The following is a 19408-nucleotide window of genomic DNA, read 5'->3' as shown; positions in this document are numbered from 1 at the left end:
TTGGTGAAAAAATTTTGTTTCCCTTCAAATGTGGCCGTTTTTTTGCGATTTCATCCGTCAGGCTCCAATAACTTGATATAATAGTCGCTGTTAATGTTAATAGATTGCTGTCAAATTTTGACACGAGTCGTGTCAAGGATGGCACAAACTTAAACTGATATGGATTTAATACTACAAGTGCCATCAACGTAACAGGCCAAACAGTTTACAGACATATAAAAAAAAATTATTTACTGAAAAGCTTAAGACTAAAGCTAAAAACATCATAGAATCTCACCTAAACCTGAAATTTTAAAAACCTAAGCGATGAACTCACAAATCTTGAGCTGCATAGTAATATCGTTCGGAAAACGGACATTGCTTGTTGGGATTGCTTGGTATTCAAATTCGCCAGCGAACGATAGCTCTACTCCAATCAATAATACTAATTATCCGGTTATGGAAGAAGATGTTGCATCGTAGATATCACGAATTACTGGAATTAATTAGAAATAGACGATACTAATGTTGTCGATAACCCGCATGACATTTCCCCAAGGTTTGACTTCGGTTTTTGCTGTACACGTACACGAAGTTTGAGTGCGTTTGCTCATGCATTGGTGTTGAATTTGCCGTGCCGTGCGGATACGGATGAGGTTTTTAGCTCGTTCTGTCATTGTAGTCGTGACAATCGCAGCCGTGATCGAGTAAGATCGAGAGCGAAAGAAGAACACACTCATGCACACAGTCCGTGAGGCCGACGGTAAATGTTGTGTGTCGAGCAGTGTAAGTAGACCCGTGTAATCCGGCAGTGAATCAGTAAATTGTCAGTGTATTATGTTACTAAAAGTTAGTTAATGTGTTGGCTAATGTATGGGTCGTCTTCTAATAACTATTTAGCTATTATTTATTTATTAACTATGGAGAAAACAACGCCGACAATGGATGAGTCGTCCGTACAGTCATATACACAGTAAGGGAAGGCTGCATACGTATAGCCATGTCAGTGGAAATAAGTGTATATTTAAGCTTTTGAAGTGATATAAATGCAATGAAAACAGTTCAAAGTTAATAAATAAGTAATTTGAAGAACAAATATGTTAGAAAATAATATTGAAAATAAAGTACTATGTGTGGTAAGTTTTTTGTACCGCACTGTGTTTTCTCGATCGCCGAACAGAACGAAAGAAATGGAAGGCGAAAAGAACACTCACATACGAAAAGAACTGGCTCGATAATCAAAGAGGACCCGACGACGCACACATGTTTCAAACCCGCTCAATAACGTTCGTCTATGGAGCTTTTATTGAGCAACTATTGAGCGGGTTTTTTTACACGTATGGGTGGGATCTCTGCCAGCTGGGAAGGTTTGCAATTAAATTTGACATCAACAGCTTGAAAGATCAAATATGTTTACCGTCGGTTTGTTTGATCCCACCTGTTCTTATCACAATAATATCCTCCACATAGGAAGCAAATGATTGTAAATTAGTAAAGCGAGACGAAGTTGTAGAAATAAATGGAGAAGGAGAGAATTATGTAAGAAAGCAAAAATTCCTCGTAATGACACGCGGCTTGAACATAAACATTCGGCAATGTAGAGCGAAAAAGTTATTCCGCAGTCTGAAAATGGCGATGCCAGGTGGCTTTCACCCCGGATACTGGCTGCGCACACCATCACGATGGCTGTATCCGTTCTAATGTGATCGCTCTTGTTCTCCATTAAGCTACCGTTGCGATTTTACAGCACCGTACACTACCACTCGATGGAGAACACGAGCAAACGGCCGAATGAACGTAGACGTCTTGTGTTAACTCACCGAAATAAATCAAGCCACGTTTCCATTTCGCTACCGCTTCACTGTCAGCGTCATCATGCGCTAAGAAATCATAGCCGGCGAGGCTAATCGGCGAAAAAGGAACGGTAATAAAACGGTGATTGAGAGGTGACTGATGGCGTTTCGATCATGTTTGATGAGTTTTAATATATTTATAGACGATGACAAGTGATGAACTGTCAGTTCGTTGGAAGCGTTCATTCGCTGCATCATATTTACCATATCTTTTTTTCTTTTTTGGGGCGGCTTCTATCTAACCTCACCGGCTTGCGCAAGGACAAAGAGCGAACATTTCACCCGACACGGCCGCTCTTTGCCCGGTTTCGCTCTTTTTTTTTTTTTTTTTTTTTTTGATAAAGTTCTTCCCTCGCAATGTTCTGCTTCATGCGGTTTCTTGCCTGCCTGCCTCAAACACGGTTCGCCCTGCTTGTATTAATGCTCCAGTTTTGTGTTATGAGCAGTATCCTTCAAGTGTCTTTAAAAAGCAAGAAAAAAAGGTTGGTCGATCCAATCTGCTCACCTCCCAAAAACGATGGGGTGAAGATTAATGACTGAAACGTGAACGATTAGTTATGGCGTACACCGAGGCGCATTATTGGGAGGATGTCGGAGAAAGACTTGCACAGTGTGAGTCCTCGATCCAGCGGGAGTAGAAGGAGTGTTGCGAGATGGGGTGGAATTTGGAATGGTTTCGACTGCTCGGTGTGAGTGTTTTGCTGTCGTCTTTGACATACTTGACGCTGAGGTGGAGGGGTACATCTTAATATTCTTGTTTGTTCTTTACTGGATGTGATAACATACTCATTAGTGGACATTCGACTTTGAACTTAACATAACTTTGGATGTTGCAAATTTTATGTAAACAGAGAAGGTTCATCACTACATCCCTGCAGATGTTTTTCAATATGCATACGGTAGCTCCTTTAGGTCGCTTTGGATAGCTTCGATTGCTTTTGATGGTAAAGCAGGAACATTTCAAATCAAACAGCATCAAGCAAACATTCACCAGTGCTGCGCACCCCCTTCACCGCAACAAATCTCCCCAAAAACAGTTGTGGTACAGGTAGCATCGTCACATCTTCGGTAGAGGAAAACATTGGGAAACCGCATCGGTCAAAGGATACGAACGCCAGGTGGAAGATAAACAAACGCCCTAAAAAGGTCAAGCGGTGTAATGTGAAGCTGGAAACAGCTTCCTGCTGCCACTCGAAGTTTGTTGCCGACAGCATTTAAGTGGCCTGAACGCACGGCACTAATTCACTTCTTTCACTCCAAAAAACCGCGTCTCGCATCGATCACGCGCGTCCGACTGTAGCCGTACCGTCGGTCGTTTGTTATTTTTATGTTAAAACCATTTCATTTCACTGTTTTCATCATTTACTGCTTCGGTGCGTTGGAGCAGATGAGAAAATTATTGCTTTGCTGCATATACACCCAGCCGCAGCACCCGTCCGGTTTTGCTCTTTCTCGCTGTCGCCTTCCATTTTTTTTTTTTGTTCGCCTCTCTACTTCTTTGACACACATGGTGACAGTCTGGCACGTCCTTTGCTTTCGGCGATGGATCAACACGCCAAGGTTTTTGCAGCGAACCGAACCGCCCCACTAGAACCATTTTTCAACATGCAGGTTCCATTAGCCCGGAGAAGTTGCACAGATTTGAAGCCACCAGACCATGGAAGCTGGAATGCGGAAGGGGGAAACAGCTTGTTTTCAAAAGCAAAACGACAATTCAACCTTTATGCACCTTCGTTGTTTGTAGTTGCTGTGTGCCGTTTAGTTGTTGATCATAAAACACGATGGTTCAGCATGCGATATGGAGTTATCGCCACCATAACGAGTAGCTAATTGATTTTATTAAGCATGATTGAATAATAAAATACTTGAGTATTTAAGTATTTAATCCATCTACAGGACACAAGTCGGAGGGATTAAAAAAAACGCTACCAATACTTTAAACTTTTAAAACAAAATTCGAATAGAGTTCTAATCTCATAATCTAAGGTACACTTCACATTCGTTAGACGACATTTTCCTCTCCATACAGTGAAAGGACACCTTATCCCGGGTGTAGTCGGACGTGTTGCTGCGTAATGTTCCGTCATCCATAAGAGTCCTTTTTTCTTGCGAGGGTCTGGATCGCAATTAGGGTTGAGTTGACCTTCTTTCTTGCATGTTTTCTTCTATGGTCAGATTTTGGCAAGTTGTTTTGGTGATGCTGCAGCGATTGACCTTCCTTTTTCGTACCCACAACTTACACGCATCAAATTCATTCATACTTTCCTTCATGCTCGTCATGCTTCATAAGGAAGACGGGGTCACACAGAAAAACCATTAGCCCGGTAAAATTCAAAACCCTGAGGTAGGCTACATACGAGCCTCCTGATTTGGGAATCGTTCTATACTTCGAACTGCGTCTAACAAGGAGGATCTCGCAGCCTCGTATTCCATGCAGGACCTTAAAAGATGATTTACATCGTAGAATTCGACGCCGAAGTCACATACCCTGAAGTCGACCTTTCCTATACGCTGATGTAACCCCAATGTGAAAATGGTTAGATCTAAGTCTAGACAACATTCGAATGAACACTCAAACACCAGAGATGCCAGAGAACCAAGGCTTCAAGGAAACACAAGGAGTGAGACAAAACAAAAACCTCCAGAGAGGCACAAAGGTGCACGAGAGGTAGAATGGGCCTATCACAAAGAACACCTTCCGAAGCACCCCGTTGGGCCAATTGGCCAATCCTTTTTCATTCCGAGATGATTTTTCAAACAACGACCTTAAGACATTCCGTATTTCTTTCCCAAAACGCTCTGAGCTCTTAATAGCCTTCACGGATTTCAGTGCTTCGATAGCACTCATGCAATCGGAACAAAATAAAATATTCTGCCGAAGGGGAAAGCACTTGCACTTAATAAGGCGTAAAAGATTGTGGCGAGCTCCGCTACGTGTACCGAGAATGGTTGGCCTAATTTGAAGAATGCTTCGGATATAATGTGTTGTAAATGCCGAAACCAATGCCGTGCTCTGACGAGTAACCGTTGGAGGAGCATTGGAGTATATTCAAATGGTCATATTTATTCGCAAAAATGATGAAGATTGCCCTTCTGCGAAGATTAACAGAGATAGCCTTAGTTTCCTCGCTCAACGAGGTATCTGCATCGAAAAACTGCAGAACTCCGGTAAGCTGGTATGAGTTATACTTTGCGATGTGTTTGGTTCTTTATTCTTTATCAGCACAACAACCTCAAGAGGATTTGGCCCCTTTCTTGCTTTCTTTGACTCTATTTACGGAGGATTGGTCCGGATGGGATTTTGGATCGATCTTGTGTTGTGAAGACCAGCAACAACTACCAAAACACCACCTGGTTGCCCCAAGGTGGATCTGTAAAGAGGCAAAATTCAAGAAAACTATCAGAATTTTGTGTTTAGAGTCTATCTCTTGCAGTGTTTTGCAGCGTACGAGAAAGCGAAGCGAAAGTACCTCAAACCGGAGCTTTAGCGGCATCATTCCAGTCGTCACTTCAACGCGATTCTCAAGCAATAATACTGAGTCCGTTCTAGACGGATCTAATGTGACTTGGCTGCCCAATGGAAGCATATGCAGCCATACTCCAAGACGTACAATATCGTTGTATTGTAAAATTTAATGGTGTCTGCTGAATTAAAACATTTAGTAAAAGAAAAATCGAGTAAATGACCAAAATTAAAAATAAAAACAAATGAGAACCTCACCTTTAAAATCCCGAAGAAGTGAAAACCCACTATTTCAGAGGTCATTAGGTTCCTGAGAGATATAAGAGTATTAAAAATGAGAATCCAATGAGATAGTCTAAATATTCAAAAAATGTCTAATAAACTTCAAACTTTATGGAATTACCGATAATTCGATTAACTACATCGATAAAATTCGGAGGTACGGATGTTATTCATTAGACATCCAAGACTTTCAAAGCTTGGGTCAGATCATAACATAAGTCGGAAAGTTCATTCTTGTTCATTCTGAACATATTCGTAAAGGAAATTTGACGTAAAAAATGACAGAATGGACCATGCTTGTGGAATCACTATTTGAGAAAAATCGATAACAGTTTAGAAATTCAACTTTAAATTCAATTCATTTGAAATAATATATGAAACTGGTTAATAAAACAATCCCTTTACTTGTTGTTATTTTGATAAAAAATGTTTGTTTACATTTTCAGCATATGGAGAATATACCCAAATCTGGTTCAAATAAGATAGCAAAATGGTTTGTCATGACATTTGTCGAGCAGCTGACTGAAGCTTTTATTAGGAAAACAATCCAAACGTTTTTTGCTTGCCATTTGCATGATGAACTTAAATCAGATAAGCCTGGAAACGTCAAAACGCATACAAAAAAAAAACCGGTTTAGAGTATGATTGCGGCCATTATTATATGAAAAGCTCCATAATATATCAGAACCTTCCTTTGCATTGCGATTTTTATGCTATGTCAAAGCAGAGACATTGCAACACATAATTTATACGGCGCGAATTTTCTCCAAATTCTTCGACGAAGTGTTTATCGGCTCCTACGCTACCAACAACTGAATGTCTGAATAGTCGGAGTGCAAATGGTTGCATATTACAGATACTGGTACATTTTTATGCAGTCGCCAGAAGTTGTCGGGTTTCTTGCGGTTCGGCTACGGGTTTTATATAGACACAAAACCAGTGAAATGCATCACTAATTCGCTCCTATGCAGTCAAACAAACGCTGGCCGAGGAGGAGGAGGGAAATAAAAATTCTCGTCACAAACCTTGCCAAACCCGTTTCCACACACACACACACATTATGTGCTCGCTAGGACAATTTCACATACCTCACATTTTGCCAAAACCAACCAAAACCGAAAGCGGTGTAGAAATAGAAGAACATCAATGAACGGCAACAACCGAAACCGTGGTCGGGCGACAACAACAGCAAAAAAAGGCAGTGTACGTGTGTAAAAAAAAAAAAATGTGGCGTCAACCGATACCGTAGCGCTCGGAATGCACGTACTTAAACCCACACGCTTTTACAACGGAGGTGACGCCTGGTGCCGCACTATTTTCACAGTTTTCACCCTCAAACATTGTCCCGGGCATGGTTTGAATTGAGTGTGTGTGTGTGTGTGTGTGTGTGTGCAATGTTGCCTGGCATTTTATCCCTTTTCTTCGCAATGGTTCGGGGTTTCTGTGTGGAATGCGGACAGCAATGGGGGTTTTTTCTCCCATTGGTTTAATAACAGTGCAGCGATAGGAGCAATGGGCACCACAATGCAGTCTCCCGAAGTAGTGTGTGAGTGTGTGTATGAGTGTGTTTTTTTTGTAGTTATTTTCCGCCTTCTCACACTTTTGCACTTACTTTGTGCGCCCCTTGTGAAAGCAAAATAATATGATCGCTAAATAGGTACTGCTACCCGTTAAAGCACATACATAAAAAGGGGCCATCGTAACCAACGTTGCGTTGAGGTATTAAAGGCAGGAAGTTGATTCGCTGATGAAACACAGCACGGCGAACAAAAAACCACACACACACACACACACAAATGGCCCGCACTACATCCCTTTTCTACCCGTCCCTATTCTACGCCATCTCACGGTCACGTGCATTAGAGCGTAAGCCTGTACCCACAGAATGAACCGCGTCCAGTTTTATTGAGAAACATTAATCATTGAACGTGATGCACTCCGGCCTTCATGCGCTTGGTTTTTAATACACCGCACCGCAACGGTGCTCGGAATCAAACAAGAAAAAGGGCACCGAACAGCAACATCAACGAAATGAGGTAGACATAAAAGGGAAGTGTTCTAGCTCCGTACGCTCCACAGTGCGCGATTTCGACATGCCTGACTAGCGCCACGGCGACAAGTTCAGCGGGGTCAAATGTCAAATCAGCCCATGTAAGTGATAAGCTTACGTGTAGCATTTCAACCATTGACAGAACTGAGTTTTAGAAGGAAGGAGCGTGACAAGCGGACTATTTAAAGGTGCATTTAAAGGTGTTTAGGTCTCTTGAAATCCTAACATATGCAGATGAAATAAAACAATTAGCGTTGGGTCGAGAACGCAAGAGCTACCAGGTCACTTCACTAATCGAACTAATAGCGCTCCGTGCATAAACACAGACAGCTGAGGTATCTCATGATGGCGCGTTGAGCGTTAGAGCTCGCGCTCGTTTGAACTCGAGCTGTCAATTGAGCTTTTTCTACGGTCGCTCAGTAAAGGGAGCACATCGCACTCGCGCTCGTTTGAATTAGAGCTGTCAGTTGAGCTTTTGCTTTGGTCGCTCAGTAAAAGGAGCTCATCGCGCTCGCGCTCCTTTAAACTCGAGCTGTCAAATGAGCTTTTGCTTCGCTCACTTAATAGAGAGAGCCCATTGCGCTCGTTTGAACTAGAGCTGTCAATTGAGATTTTGCTTCGGTCGCTCAGTAAAGGGAACGCATAGCGCTCGCGCTCGTTTGAACGCGAGCTGTCAATAAAGCTTTTTCTTTGGTCGCTTAGTGAAGGGAGCTTATCGCGCTCGTTTTAAATTGAGCGAATTGAACAAGCAGTTCGCTTAATTCATTCAAAAGAACGACTTCATTAAACGCTATGTTTTATATGAACTAAAATCAAAATGCATTTCGCAATTACAACTAATTTAACTTAAACTTTTAACAAAAAAGCATTAACACTACGATTTCCAAACAGTGCGATTTTTTTTAAATTGAATTTAATATTACATTAAGGGAAGCATAGCTTCCTTGCTAAATGGTTTTCTCTCTTCAAGTCGTCAAGTAAGCGATTTTGTAGCCACGCTCTTGTAGCCACACTATTGTCTAAAACGTGAAGCGAGGAAAAGTTTTCTCGCCTCGTTATTCGACGTCGAATACCTCCAGTAGTGCTGCTATCATCAGCAAACCCCAAACCATCGCAACTGCTGATAGTTTTGTGGATGGCCGTGCTGCTTGTGTTTAAAATTTGTTACAATTTTTATTTCCCCGCGCTGTTATAGCACCAAGTTTGTTGTTCTTCGCTGATTCGTTGGCACGTGACTTGGTTGAAATAATCACACCGACTCACACAATCGGCAACGTGTGAATTTCCTTTAACCGTATCTGTTCCGCTGGAATTTAAATGCGGTCCTACCGAGCGCCAGCTTTATTGGAATGTTGCTGGCAGAAGCCATCACACCGCCATGATTGAGGAACAGTGCCAGAAGCATGGTCAGTGTGCCACGGTCTGCTCATGTAGAAATGGTTTTGATCGTCCTTTCTCTCTATCTCTTTAATTCTCTCTCTCTCTCTCTCTCTTTCTCTATCTCCCTCTTTAGCAATTCATCCTCTCACTCGCTTCTGCTATCAGGCCCGTGACATACGGTGGAAATAACATTTCTTTTCTCCCGTTTTTTTTTATATTTTACCCCCAAAAGTACGTAGAACGGAATGAAAACAGAAATGGGAAGCGTATATGACAACGCTCGAGAACGGATTTTTATTGCAATCCATTTTCCTTCATTATTGTCTTATCTGTAATATGTACATGAAGATCGCATTTTTGCGCCGGACGCTATTGGGCACCGTTCGGACAGCTCGGAGAGGCCCCGTACGCGTCGTCGTTGAGGACAACGATTTTCATATGGGTGCCCATGGGTTTTGTGCCCAGGGTGTTGTAAATTTTGCACGCGTACGCTAACTTTACGCTATTTAATATGGTTTTATGGCCCCGGTCGATCCCTTTTCCTTGTCAGTTGTCGAGCGGCAGACGAGAGAAAGAAGAAACACCCAAGCCAGTGGAAAGAATAAGATTGAGTTAATGGTTGGAAGGAAAAGTACACCCCATCCAACAAAGACACACACACACACACATACGCATACGAGTGTGCACACGACGGGCACAGAAAAAACGACCAAAACCGCCTTCGATCTCATCCTTGCTCGGGTGCGGTCGAGTAGCGCGTGTGTGTGCGTATATGTGTCGTTAACGAAAATAATGGAATAAGAGAAGGGAGGAAAGTGGGAAATCGTGGTGGGGTGGGAAGGGAGGGCGGAAATCAGGGAAAGAAAAAGTGAGCTTCTGTGAACCCCGCGACAGCGAACAAAAGTAATGAAATAAATCCGTTGAAACGTTTATGCTTTGAAAGGGCCGCCCGGCTCCGTCCAGCTCGCTCCACTTCCTGATTGTCTGATTGAAAATGGCTGCACAGACGGGCAGACGGGGGCCGGGAAACTATTCGACGGGGTAGGAATGAAACCAGCAGTGGGAATGCGGCCGGGTAGTAGTTAGTTTGTTTTTCCCCTTCATGCCAATTGGCATTGGAAGCATGAGCGGATTAAATCCGATTACAGCAAAACGATATGGTGTCAAAGACGCTGTGCAGTGGATGTTGCGTCGGTGTGTGATGGTGGCAAGGATATAACAGTAGTTTTGCCATGCACGAGTGTAAGCTCTCAGTCGGTATGGGATATGAAGGTCCCCTGGTCTAGGGGTGGCAGTGGCACGACTTGGACGGATTAAACGATTGCATCAAAATCGTTCTATTTGACCAGTTGGCACTGTACGTTGCGCTTTGCCAGCTGCCCTCCAGCTGGCTCTATAAACACATATTTACCACCAAACATACACGCTAACACGCACATTACACTTGTGCGTATTGCAGACAGTAGAGTTAATGGGGGAGTGAAGGAGAAGAAGGAGTTAAAGGAGCCGAAAGGACTAGAATAGAACAACACATACGTTAAATACCTGTAGTGGACTACTGGTATTTGAATGTTCTTAATCTGATTTTAGAACAAAGTTAGGCTTTTTTCTGAAAAAAAATATTAACAATTTTATTAAATATTGAAAAAACACCAAATAAAAAAAGTATGCATAAATAATCAACTCAACACAAAAGTAAAAACATAAATAAATTAAACATCATAACATCAATAAATAAATTATACAAATTCAATGGGGGCGCCTGGTACTTTGTTAGTCAATCGAGGTTAAGTAGTTCAGCTGACTTAGATTTTGCAGTAAGAAAGATTATATTAATTACAAGTACCTAAATTCACATTTTTACCAGCTAAAAAAGCGAACTATAATAGTTTGCCCTGCCTTTTGACCGTGTAGCGGATTTATCTAAGTGTTTATGTGGTATCGTTCGAGGTTAAATATTTATTTTTAAATTTTTAAACCATATTCCCTCAGAAGAATTGTTGTGATTTTATTTTATAAGGGTAAATTCATGGGTAGAGGAAGAAATTAGAAAAGAATTCGAGAAGATTTCATTGATTTAATATCATTCATGTCTAATTACTACAGTATCGCATGGGGGCGCCTGGTACTTTATAAAGAAAAAGAAAGAACAGGATTAAATTAATCGATACACATGTTTCGGATCGATAGCTTGATGCGAATAAAATCACAAAGACATTCACTACACACTTGTCAAAAATGTTGTCTAAAAATTTTGATTTTTTTTTTTTACAAAAGTAGTCTCATGATTATGTCTTAAGTTTTATTATTTTAACTCCTTCAGGGGATGCACTTTGGAAAGACAAACACAGCACGTGTTAAAAAAAAACAATAAAGAAAGCGAAACACTGGAACAAAGAAACAACGAATCACACACGCTGGGAAATAATCAGTGAACTGATCTGATTCGAGCACCAAAAATACGGGGTACGAACGGGCCGGGCCGATTAAGCATTCCAGCAGCAATTCGTGTCAACTGACTAAATTAGCCCCGAATTTCCACAAATCTATCCAGCCCATCTATAGCCCGTTCTGCATGACCCGTCAAGCATTTACAATTTCGTCAATCGACGCGACTGCACACTGCCTTTTCCACCCCGGGGCCAAATTTCTATTACCCACCCATTGCAGCGCGTCGTCAAGGTTTAATTTTATTACCACGGCGTGCCGGCAGCATGTTCCATTTTCTCCACCAACCAAAGACAGAACCAGCACGGCGGGAAGAGAGGAAGCTGGGACGGGGAATGGGAAGGGGAGGAAAAAAAGAACCTCCAAAAACTATGCTCTCGTGCAAAGCGAATGGATGTGTGTGGATGAATAGTCGCTGAGCCCAAAACCGACGAGTGGATGGCGGTTCGGCGTGCGGAACGAAATGGCAGCAGCTTCGAAATAAATCGAATTTAGCAAATTTTACACCAGCTACCATTTCAGATAACTCAAAACAAGAGAACACACGGAGCACAAAGGCATGTTGGTTTTTTGTTGGAACTATCATTCCATTAAAGAGGCCTGCGGAAAAAGAGATGGTCATTGTGTCATAGAGAGCACCTATACTGAAGTCGATTTTTTATCAGGTAATATAATGAAAAAGCACGAATTAACAACTCTCGGAAAAAGATCAATGCAAATTCCACGAGAAATCTAAAAGATCACTTGACATTTACAAAAAGATTACCGAAAATTCCATCCTACGCAGCGAAACAGTTGTTAATTATCAATAAAAATATTAAATGTGCTGAAAAATCTTAAGCGATGAAAACAAAATCGTGCCTCTGTTTTCAATCACTTCATATAATCCACGAAACAAACTGAAGTTTTCCAAGGTAAACGGTACAGACCACCCAATATTACTTGAACAATAAATTTGGAAGCAAAAAAAAACACCACCCTAGATGAGCTACTCTCCGCAACCACCCGGAAGATAAGGACGAACGACGAAAAGCCCGATGAAACGAGGTGTAGAAATAAAGTGAAAGTGTTAGCGGACGTACATGGATGCAGGCAGTGCAACAAAAATGGCGCAAGCAAGAGAGCGTTATGAAGAGGTCGGTTTTTTTTTTTTTGAGAAGAGTAACCTCGGGGACGGCATGTTCTGTACAGCTGCTCGAATTGTGCCACCCACTAGTTCTGGTTTGCGTTGGGCTCTCGATCTGCTGCTGCTCGTGTCGAATTTTTTAATTAATTGCTTGTGTTTGTTTCCTTAACAGAAATTTAAGGCAGGCTCCCTCTTTCCTGTTTATTTATATTGCTAGCATCTTTAGCATTGATGCAGTGCGATATTTTTGTTGTAAAATCGACCTATTTATTGACATGCTGGGAAGCAATCCGGGGGTTATTTAAAAATTCTTACCCCCATTAACCAATACAAAATGGCTGTTTCAGGCTATGAAGCAGCTTCGCATTTCCGTATTTTGTTTGCTTTCCATCACTTTGCCGTTCTTTGTAGAAGCCTTTCGGTTGGATAATGCAGGACGGCAAGGGCGTGTGATAACCTTTCGATGCTGTTGACCTGCTTTCGAGGGGCGTAAAGAAGCTGCTCTTCATGCAGTGTGCATGACACAGTACTTCAACACCGGTCCCGGCGCCGAAAGGGAAACTCCCTGCAAGACGCAAGCACCATCACGACAGGAAAAGTTTTCTGTTTCGTAGCAACATTTTTAGATAAATCAATTTCGGCAAACGCTTCAAAACCGACGAAATGAACCAAAATGAACCGATGAGGCTTATGCAGCCGTATTCTCAGGTTAGGTAGGTATGTGTGTGTGAGTGAGTTTTGTGTTTGTTTCTTTCTTACAACCAGTTTATTTGAAAAAAAAAACAGTCATGTTTCGAAGGTCGAAACTTCTTCATGAAGAATTATCAGCCGACGATGATTGAAGCTTCCCAGCAGCAGTAGCGTTTAGAAGTGTAGGAGAGTAGAACATGTGAAATTATTATGGTTTAACTATATCAATATCCTTTTAGCAAGCTCCTTGCAAGCAACATGCTCATCCAAACAAAGCATCGGTGGCCAAGATGCAGGAGGATGTTGTTGTGCTTTTTTTTTTTTTGGTTAGATCGGACGAGACTCCCCATAAAAAGTACGGATCATTACAATGGAAATTCAAAGGGCGAGCAGACGCTCCTCAGCAAACGCTCCGCAACAAGAGAAGCGGTTGCCTCGCGGAAGAGAAGGTTCTCTGCTACGGTACCAATCATTGAGCAATCATCATCAAAATCATCAACGTTCGCCAGCGGGTTGGTGCTGGTTGCTCTCAGCAGCGCGCTGTCTCTCCCGGTTCGGGCCGCCTGCTGCTCGTGTCCGGTTCGGATGCTGTAGTCTGGTTTCGGTGCACCAGCTTCGGCCTGCCCGTATCTTCGGGCACGACAGACATGACTCGATCTGGACGTGAATCAGTAGTGGTCGTATCCTTGCGTATGTCACAGCTAGCGCAAAACGCCCCACCTTGTAAACCAAACCGTATACTACACCACCCCCGGGGTTGGGGGCGACGAGACGCGCAATATCGTACACTAGACGCGCGCGTGTGTTGGCGACATTTTACTCAAGGTGCCCGTGACCGTCCTAGGCTAGGCTGTGCCAAACCAAACATTGCACACGCGGTGGTGGTTACGCGGGAATTTGTGGCCAGTGGACTTATTTGCCACGCGGTGAGGTTGGTGCAGGAACCGAGGAGCCCGACAGCTCGAAACAAGCTACCACGCCCTAAAGGCAACGTGGGTCACAGACAGTTAGTAGAACAAATAGCGAATGCCACCGTTGCACAAGTGCTCAAAGAAAAGGCACCCATAGAATAGCCACGGGAACTTTCGGTTTGTTTCTTACGCCGGGAAAAAAAGTCTTGTTTTCCGTGTAAAACGTTGTTTGTTGTACTAGTTCTAATTTCCTGTTCGGTTATTCGGGTTCAAAGCGCAGCAACCAAAATTAACTAAAAACAGCTAAGTTTAAATATTTTAACAATTTATACTGCCCGTAATAATTCTCTACATTACCCTCAAAATGGCGCTGATCGTTAAGTAGTGTGATAGCATTAGTTTGAGAAAAAAAAACGTAGCACGTGTACCTGCACCCAACAGTACTCACGTGTTAAGACACCGGTTAAGGTAAACGTCACTCAAATTTCACCAATCAAACGCACGGCACAAAAATGGTGCATTCCGGTGTGTTCTGACTGCATAACTGGTGCGGTGAGTGACAATGTGATGTGTTGAATTCGATCGCTGATGGTTGTCATTTGAGCCAAGATGGTGATCCTGATGCAGATACTACGGTGGATTCCAGTTTGCACAATGCTTGTGATGATACAAGGTATGTACGGGTGTAATCTGTTCACTTAAATGACCAAGGTACGCATATAAGGGTGTGATAGAATAGTGTTTTTTCCACAAATTTCATTTCACGTCACACCTCAATCGTTTTCAAGTTTAATCAATACGAAAACAATCAGAGCTGACAGTTGTAGTACGAAATACAGTGGCATGATGAATAACGTATTCGATTCGGGGAGCTGATGTAAATGCTTTGTTTTTATTTATTTTTATTACAACCACCGGTAAAGTGTCTGTGCGTTCCAGCTAACCACTGTGAATATTTTATCACCCATCGATCAATCAATGTTTGACCGACCACAAAAGTTTTCCGAACCAGGGAAGCCTTGAGTTGACTTGTTTGAATCACGTATTTACGCAGAATGAATTATTACAGGGTGGATCAGCTACATGCAACTCATGTGGCTTAAATTTATTATTTCAATTTTTATCGTGTAAAGGATATTCGACTTTGAGCGTTCCGATAATCAACTCAACTGATTTCTATGAGATATTTCTCTTAAAAACGCGGTGAAATAATTTTCAGAGACAACTCTGTATAACTTTATAAAATCCAACCCTTTCACTAGTGAAATACATTCACGATCATCTTCGACTGTTGCCAATTTCAGCATCAATAAGTAACAGAGAGATGACTCACCCTGTAGTTAAGCACCTCAAATGACAGCTCAAAACGGCCTTAGTAGCTGGTAAACTAATTAATGGCGGAAACAAACAGCGGAATAACGCCGCATTGCCTTAAAAGCTAGATTCTTATAAGTTGCCATGGAAAAATCTCGACAAAGATTAATAATTATACAGGCAGTCCCCGAGATACGCGGTTTCTCCTACACGCGGATTCGGTGATAAGCGGGTTTTTAGAAATCTGACAGCTGAGTGAGTTTATAGTGAATTTAAAATCGAAGCAAAAATGTAAATAAACTATTCGAAAATATCTTCCTTTGTCATATATAACACATGTTTTTATTTTATTTTAATAAGAAATCGGTTTTTCCAGCTTTTAGAAATCTGACAGCTGAGTGAGTTTATTGTGAGTTTAAAATCTAAGCAAAAAGGTTTAATTCGATTTTTTTCGAAATTTCGAAAATACCTTCCTTTGTCATACATAACACTAGTTTCTAGTTTATTTAAATGTTTACTTTCGAAAAGTCGCCTGAATTGCAGGAATAAATTAAGTGCACAGAAAGAAATCAACTTTAGAACTTTGAAGTATAAACCATTTTACACCCGATTTCAACATAGGCGGAAAATTGGAGGTTTTTCGAGGTATCTCGTGAACTCCCTGTATGAGTTTACACATTTGTAAATAAAAGAAATTGTATAAACTTATTGTAATGTTACAACAAGCATAGAAAATGTGTATTAAATAGTTAATAGTGACACTAGAATCTCTTCCAATAATAATTTCGACATTCATTTTTCCCAATTCACATTGGATCAGCACGCCAGTTGGGCATGCTTATTCTTCCTGAATATCAGAGGCGGATTCAGATCTTAGACCATCTGATAGGTGCGGTGCAATTCTTCACTAACCGAATTCCTCTTTGCAGCTCTGAGATAAGTTGTTAAAGACATCGCAAGCTCTCTATTTCGGCAGGGAAATTGACTTATACACGGTGCCTTCACGATACAGGCAGCCAGTTTGACACGTTTGACGCGGTTCAATTCCAGTGATATTTTATTCAATACATCAAATTGAATAATTCGCACACACCGCACGAAACTTCTCGCCGGCAGAAAGAAAACCTCGCCTGCTCGGTAGTGCCATATCAACGCGAGCATGTGTTACACACCGTCAACCGCAAGACATTCAACACAACAACTAGCTCGGATGTTGAGTGACGACAAGCTGACAAATTCCTTCTCAATGGCGAATCGTTAGCCTACGGTTATGCAAATGGCGAGTCCTCACACATGTGCGTGCAGCTTCTTGCGAACAGCACAGCACTCCCGGTTTTTTTTTTTGGGGACGGCTGCGGGAATGGCGATGACACAATAATCATGAAATATGAAACGACTGAACCTCGCCGATGCCGGTCCCTTTCGGTCGGGTATTAGGGGTTTGGGAAAAATATTCGCACGAATGAATCAACCGTAAATCGAAGTGAACAAGCGCCGGCCTGTGTGAAACGTGCCCGAGCTGCTGGACGTGCTGGTATGGGTTTTTGCGAGCTGGAACGTATCCGTATCGCAACCGTGGAACCCCTTTTTTTGCGGCACGATTAGTCAAACGCCAAAGACAGGCCTGGCGGGAGCGAAAATGTTGCAAAATGTCCCATCAGGGCGCAGTTCGGGTACGGGCCAGCGCAAATACCAGGCGCCGTTGTCACGTTCACGGGTGTTTTTCCCATGTTCGTACCGTCTCACTGCCTAGCTAACAACATCACCTGTACGGTTCGATCACCCACGAATCGGCACATCCGGGGTAATGCATTGAGTAATGGTTGAAAACGATATGCAAAGTTCATTCGGTCTCTAATTCGGTTCGGGTGCCAGGACAAAAGCGAATCGAGAAGCAGAAGCATTCATTAAACGGTCGCCATGGCGATGGAAGGCAAACACGGACCAGCTTTACCTAACACGCCGGCTACGACTGCACACCGACCGCCCGAAGAAGACGCAACACAACAGCGAAACTTTCCAACGGCTTCCGAGACGGTGATGCAATAAAGAAACTGTTGCTCCACAGCTGCCACTGGCTGGCAAATGCAACAGTCAATGTCGGCCGCTCACAGCGTGCTTGCCAAAAGTTGGCAGACAGTCGGCAAAATCGGCTTTGCGAACGTACGCTTGATAGATAGCTATTGACGAACGGGCCGTGAAGATGATACCGCAACCTACCGCCAACAGGTGACCTCGGATGGCCGCGGGGTGCCCTGTTAGTGTCGGGCGCTTGCAAGGCAAAGCGCGCGCGTATGCACTGTCGCACTGGCAGCCGGGTGGGCCGCACTAAAATTCGGCGAAATCACGTGCGCTACGATGAATACGTAGTGTGATTCGCGTGTGTTGCCAATCGCAATCGGATTTCCGGCGTACCATTAAAACGTACACCCGGGGACGCTCACCAACGTCTAGCGATGACATATAATGATGTTGCATGCCTGATATCTTAGGCAGTCAGATGGGGTTTAGATACGTCGGGGCGAACATTGTAATACATTCCCAGGAGCGCGGCGAAGGTCTATTGTTTGGGTCGAGTAGCAGCGGTGCATCAACTTCCGCCGCAGTAGTGGTATGCACGCCGCCCAAGATGGTCTTTCCAGCTGGAGTACAATTTTCTTATCCCCGGAAGGACAAGTACACGCTTTGTTAGTCGGTTCAAATCGGTTTTGCAGCGAGCTTCTAGACAGTAACGACATATTAACGAGGATGTCCTCGAACCTTCAGGGATTCTAGGAGTCTTGTGTTCAACATGCTTTGGGAATGCAGCTATGCGGCATTGAATGCAATTAAAAGATACAATTCAAGTGGCGATGCGAATATGTTCTGTATAAATTTTACTTTTGCTGTGGGAAATTTTCTCTAACCTCAACAACAGTTGAAGGGTTAAGTCAACAGTTGAAGGGTTCTGAAACTTAAGTTCGGTATTAATTTCACTTTCAATTTCTTTTATTTCTTTTCACCTACTTTCGTCCCTATTCCTGACTTAACTTGTGCCCTCCCTTGCTCGCGTGGTCAACTTATTCTGCCTGTCCGTGACGTTGCGATCGTTTCGTTCCTGTCACCTGTCACCGCGCCAGGGGTGTCGCATCGCCAGGGACGTCAAACGTTTCGTCGTAATTACTTTGTTGTCCAAAAACTCATGCATGACAAATAAGGTTTAGACAAACTTAATTGCTATCTTAGTATCTATCCGCGTATGCCATACAAGATTCGTCAAAGAACTACAACTTTAAGACGTCTTAAAGTTCCTGACCTCTTTCCTAACTTCCTTTATTTATATCTCGAAATCGGTGGCCTCAACTAATCTGACTTTCTTTGAATATCTAAGGTTATTATGGGTATGTCCATTAGTGGTCGTTACTCATTTAGTTCTATGTTGGCACTGAAAACAAACTCGATGAAACGAAAACAAGGGAATACGTACACAAATAGTCTTGGATTTATTAAAGTCAGTCTCGAACAATACGGAGTTGAACGGTAATTTGTTAGGGTAGGAAGAAGTTGTCTTTATTTATTCTTGATTAACGAACCAAGGTTTATAGAGTCTTAGTCTTAGTCATTGAAAATCAGGCTGTGCTCTAGAAGATAGCACCCCGCGCCAGGTCACGTGCATCTCTGTTTACAAATTTATTCCAACATATAAACAGCCCCACCTCAGGAAGACTCCTCTGCATACTTTCAAGAGTTTTCGTGAACTTCGTAGATCTGTTGCGTAGCCGTGTAACTGGACCGTTTAACTTCGTATTTTCGCAACCGGTGTACGATACCTTCCACCGCGTGCTACCACCTTTAAAATTAATGCGCTAAAGAGCAGGCGTGAAGTATGCGTCTTGCGAACGACTCCAGAATCACCTGATCGAAAGATTTTAG

At 42.6% G+C, this 19408-nt stretch overlaps 1 protein-coding gene across 1 annotated transcript in view; it reads left to right on the top strand.

The window, feature by feature from the left end:
- Positions 1-14791: 14791 nt before the first annotated feature.
- The window catches only part of LOC128711624 (uncharacterized), a 45119-nt gene continuing 40502 nt past the window's right edge, over positions 14792-19408 (top strand). The window contains exon 1 of the mRNA XM_053806509.1: positions 14792-14855. Within this exon, the coding sequence (XP_053662484.1) occupies positions 14792-14855 (64 nt within the window). The remainder of the gene's footprint in view (positions 14856-19408) is intronic.

Source organism: Anopheles marshallii, chromosome X (assembly GCF_943734725.1).
Source record: "Anopheles marshallii chromosome X, idAnoMarsDA_429_01, whole genome shotgun sequence".
Classification (NCBI taxonomy): domain Eukaryota; kingdom Metazoa; phylum Arthropoda; class Insecta; order Diptera; family Culicidae; genus Anopheles; species Anopheles marshallii.
The sequence above is the reverse complement of the archived record's forward strand: the minus strand, read 5'-3'. Positions and strand labels throughout refer to the sequence as shown.